At 36.5% G+C, this 3,121-nt stretch overlaps 1 protein-coding gene across 1 annotated transcript; it reads left to right on the top strand.

Moving 5' to 3' along the window:
* The first annotated feature begins 307 nt into the window (after positions 1-307).
* LOC106310715 (UDP-glycosyltransferase 75D1-like) lies at positions 308-1,786 on the top strand. Its single transcript, XM_013747938.1, has one exon. It carries the CDS (start codon positions 637-639, stop codon positions 1,765-1,767), a length of 1,131 nt encoding a protein of 376 aa, XP_013603392.1. The 5' UTR covers positions 308-636; the 3' UTR covers positions 1,768-1,786.
* The last annotated feature ends 1,335 nt before the right edge of the window (positions 1,787-3,121 follow it).

The raw sequence follows: 3,121 nt of genomic DNA, 5'->3' as shown, positions 1-3,121 counted from the left end.
GGTGAATATGGTCTCGGGATTGGTTTATTAATACTTCTTATTATATACTTTTATATTTGGGTTAATATAAGTTTTCCTAAAATTTTAGACTTACACATTACTAAATCGATTGTTACTATGTCACGTAACATCAATTGACAATCTAATTAAATGACACCTAAGTAAAACTATTTTTTAATTAATACAAATTTAAGATTACAATTTTTTAAATGTTTCTCAATTAATAGGTAGGAGATTTTTTTCACAGATAACCTATATATAAACCTTAACTTGTGTATAGTCTTTCATAAACTACAACACCAAAAAAGAAAACCTGAACATTTGCACCCAAAAAATACCCAAAAAAACGAAGAAATGGAGAAAAGGAATGATTCATCTAAATCACTAACCGGACCACACTTTCTGTTAGTGACATTTCCAGCACAAGGCCACATCAACCCTTCTCTCGAACTCGCCAAACGCCTCGTCGGGACGATAACCGGAGCTCGAGTCACGTTCGCAGCCACAGACTCCGCCTATAACCGATGTATGCTCTCCAAAGAAAACGTCCCTGAAACAATAGTCTTCGCCACATACTCCTAAGCCCACGAAGACTACATCAAATCATCTACATCCAGCGACAGATCCCGCCAATACATGTCTGCTACGAGACGACGTGGCAGAGAAACCCTAACCGGATTAATCGAAGATAACCGGCGTCAAAACCGGCCTTTTACCTGCGTGGTTTACACCATCTTCCTCCCTTGGGTCGCTGAGCTGGCTCGTGAGTTTCACATCCCGTCTGCTCTTCTCTGGGTCCAGCCGGTAACTGTCTTCTCCATCTTCTACCACTACTTCAACGGCTACGCAGATGCAATCTCAGAGATGACTACTAACAACCCTTCTGGTGCTATTAATTTACCCTCTCTGCCACAGTTCAGTCTCCGAGATCTTCCCACAATAATCTTCCCTTCAGACCCATATACATTTCTTGTACCGGCGTATCAAGATCAGATAGATTCACTGAAGCAAGAGGAAAACCCTATGATCCTCGTCAATAGTTTCGAAGAGCTTGAAGAAGAAGCTCTTAGCTCGGTTCTTGATAATGTCAAGATTGTCCCCATAGGTCCATTGATAACCTCGACAACCGACTCTGGGGTTGACGATAAATACATCCAGTGGTTGGATGCAAAGACGGATTCTTCTGTACTTTATATTTGCTTCGGGACATTTTCCGTGTTGAGAAAGAAACAGCTTGCGGAGCTCTGCAAGGCCTTGATAGAGAGTCGGAGGCCGTTTCTGTGGGTGATTGCTGAAAAGTCGGTCAAATGTAAACGAGGTGAGAAAGAGAAAGAAGAAGAGAGCATAAGGAGTTTCAGAGAAGAGCTCGATGAGATAGGAATGGTAGTTTCTTGGTGCAATCAGTTTAGCGTTTTGAAGCATAAATCAATAGGTTGTTTCGTGACGCATTGCGGGTGGAACTCGACGCTAGAGAGCTTGGTGTCTGGAGTTCCGGTGGTTGCGTTTCCGCTGTGGAATGATCAGATGACGAACGCTAAGCTTCTAGCAGAGTGTTGGAGGACTGGTGTGAGAGTGATGGAAAAGAAGGAAGATGAAGTTGTGGTGGAGAGTGGGGTGATACGGCGGTGCTTTGAGGAAGTGATGGAGGAGAAGACAGAGGAGTTTAGAAAAAACGCGGCGAGGTGGAGAGATATAGCGGCGGAGACGGTGATGGAAGGAGGATCTTCGTTTAGTCATCTCAAAGCTTTTGTCGATGAGCACATGTGAGACTCGATTTAGAAGAATTCAGTTGTGTTGTGTGATTTCCTTTTAAGATTATAATGTTTCAATAAATATCATAATTTTATCAGTATGTTTAGCTCATGGAAATTGAAGTCCAAGACATTTTAGAAGCTATTAGAAATTGTGTTTGTTGCATGTTTGATTGTGACTAGCGAATGAAATTGATTTTTGTTGCATGATTAGCATATATTTAATGTCATGGAAAAATATTAGTCTATATTAGTGATCGATCATAGGTATACCCAATGGCTTATCTTTAAATATCCTATTAGTGATAATTTGCGTTCGGTTAGTAGTTTAATCCGTGAATCATTTGGCTCGAATTAAGTGATAATTTTTATTAATAATTAAGTGATACATTTGCATGTTTAGTGATGTAGACCTCCCAAAAATAATTGAAACCTCTTATACTACAATGACATAGTCGTATATTTGCAACAGAATAGTGAAAGTAATTTAAAAAAAAATTCCTTAATTATCACTTGTGCTTTTGAGTTTGACTGGACACAAAGCCGTGCCTCCATTGTAAAAAATGAAGCTTTCTCTTATGGCAGCAGATTTTAAAGAAAATTAATATGACATCTTTCATTAGTATTTTATATGACATTCAGGGCACCTTTCATTAGTTATTATTTTGATTAAGGCATATTTTATTTATTATATTAATTTAATCCTACATAATAGAAATATCTATATAAGGTTTATGTCAGAAGCTTTATAGTAATTTGGATAATCTTCATACTGGCTATATGAAAAGAATCAAAGAATGTTCATTGTTATGGTATATATGGTTTATATCCGAAGCTTTAATCTGTCAAAAATGAAGTAAACTCGTTATTAGTTCAAGATTTTACCAAATGGGTTACTACCAGATCTCTTTTCCATCAACAACAAGAGAATAGAGAAGTGAATCTTACATGGAAACTAGGCATGAGTATTCAAGTATCCATTAGGATATAGATAAGATCTATTCGGATATCAGTTTTTTTTTCTTGAAAAAGATTTCATTCGGGTATTTAAAAAAAAAGGGTCGGGTTCGGTTGGGTACAGTTTTTAACTAAAGTAACAAGACTATCTGATTCGACTCGAGTATTTATATCTAAACTACTCAAATGTATGCAAAAACAACTAAAAGACCAAAATACTCTGTAAATATGGTTCTAATTGGTTCTTTTTGTCCAAAAGTAACCATGAATACAATTTGATTTGGATATTTTGTATCCAAAGCATCCAATTATATCTATACATACCCATAAAAACTAATATGTTTGATTTATAATTTTAATTTCAGGTATTAATATTATTATAAGTATAACTAAACATAATATATATAAGTATA

This window comes from Brassica oleracea, chromosome C8, assembly GCF_000695525.1.
Source record: "Brassica oleracea var. oleracea cultivar TO1000 chromosome C8, BOL, whole genome shotgun sequence".
NCBI lineage: Eukaryota > Viridiplantae > Streptophyta > Magnoliopsida > Brassicales > Brassicaceae > Brassica > Brassica oleracea.
Note: the sequence above shows the minus strand (reverse complement) of the source record. Positions and strands in the feature narration are given on the sequence as shown.

Coding starts and splice junctions, on each gene's coding strand:
- LOC106310715 (XM_013747938.1), top strand. CDS start 637: ATGTCTGCTACGAGACGACGTGGCAGAGAAACCCTAACCGGATTAATC.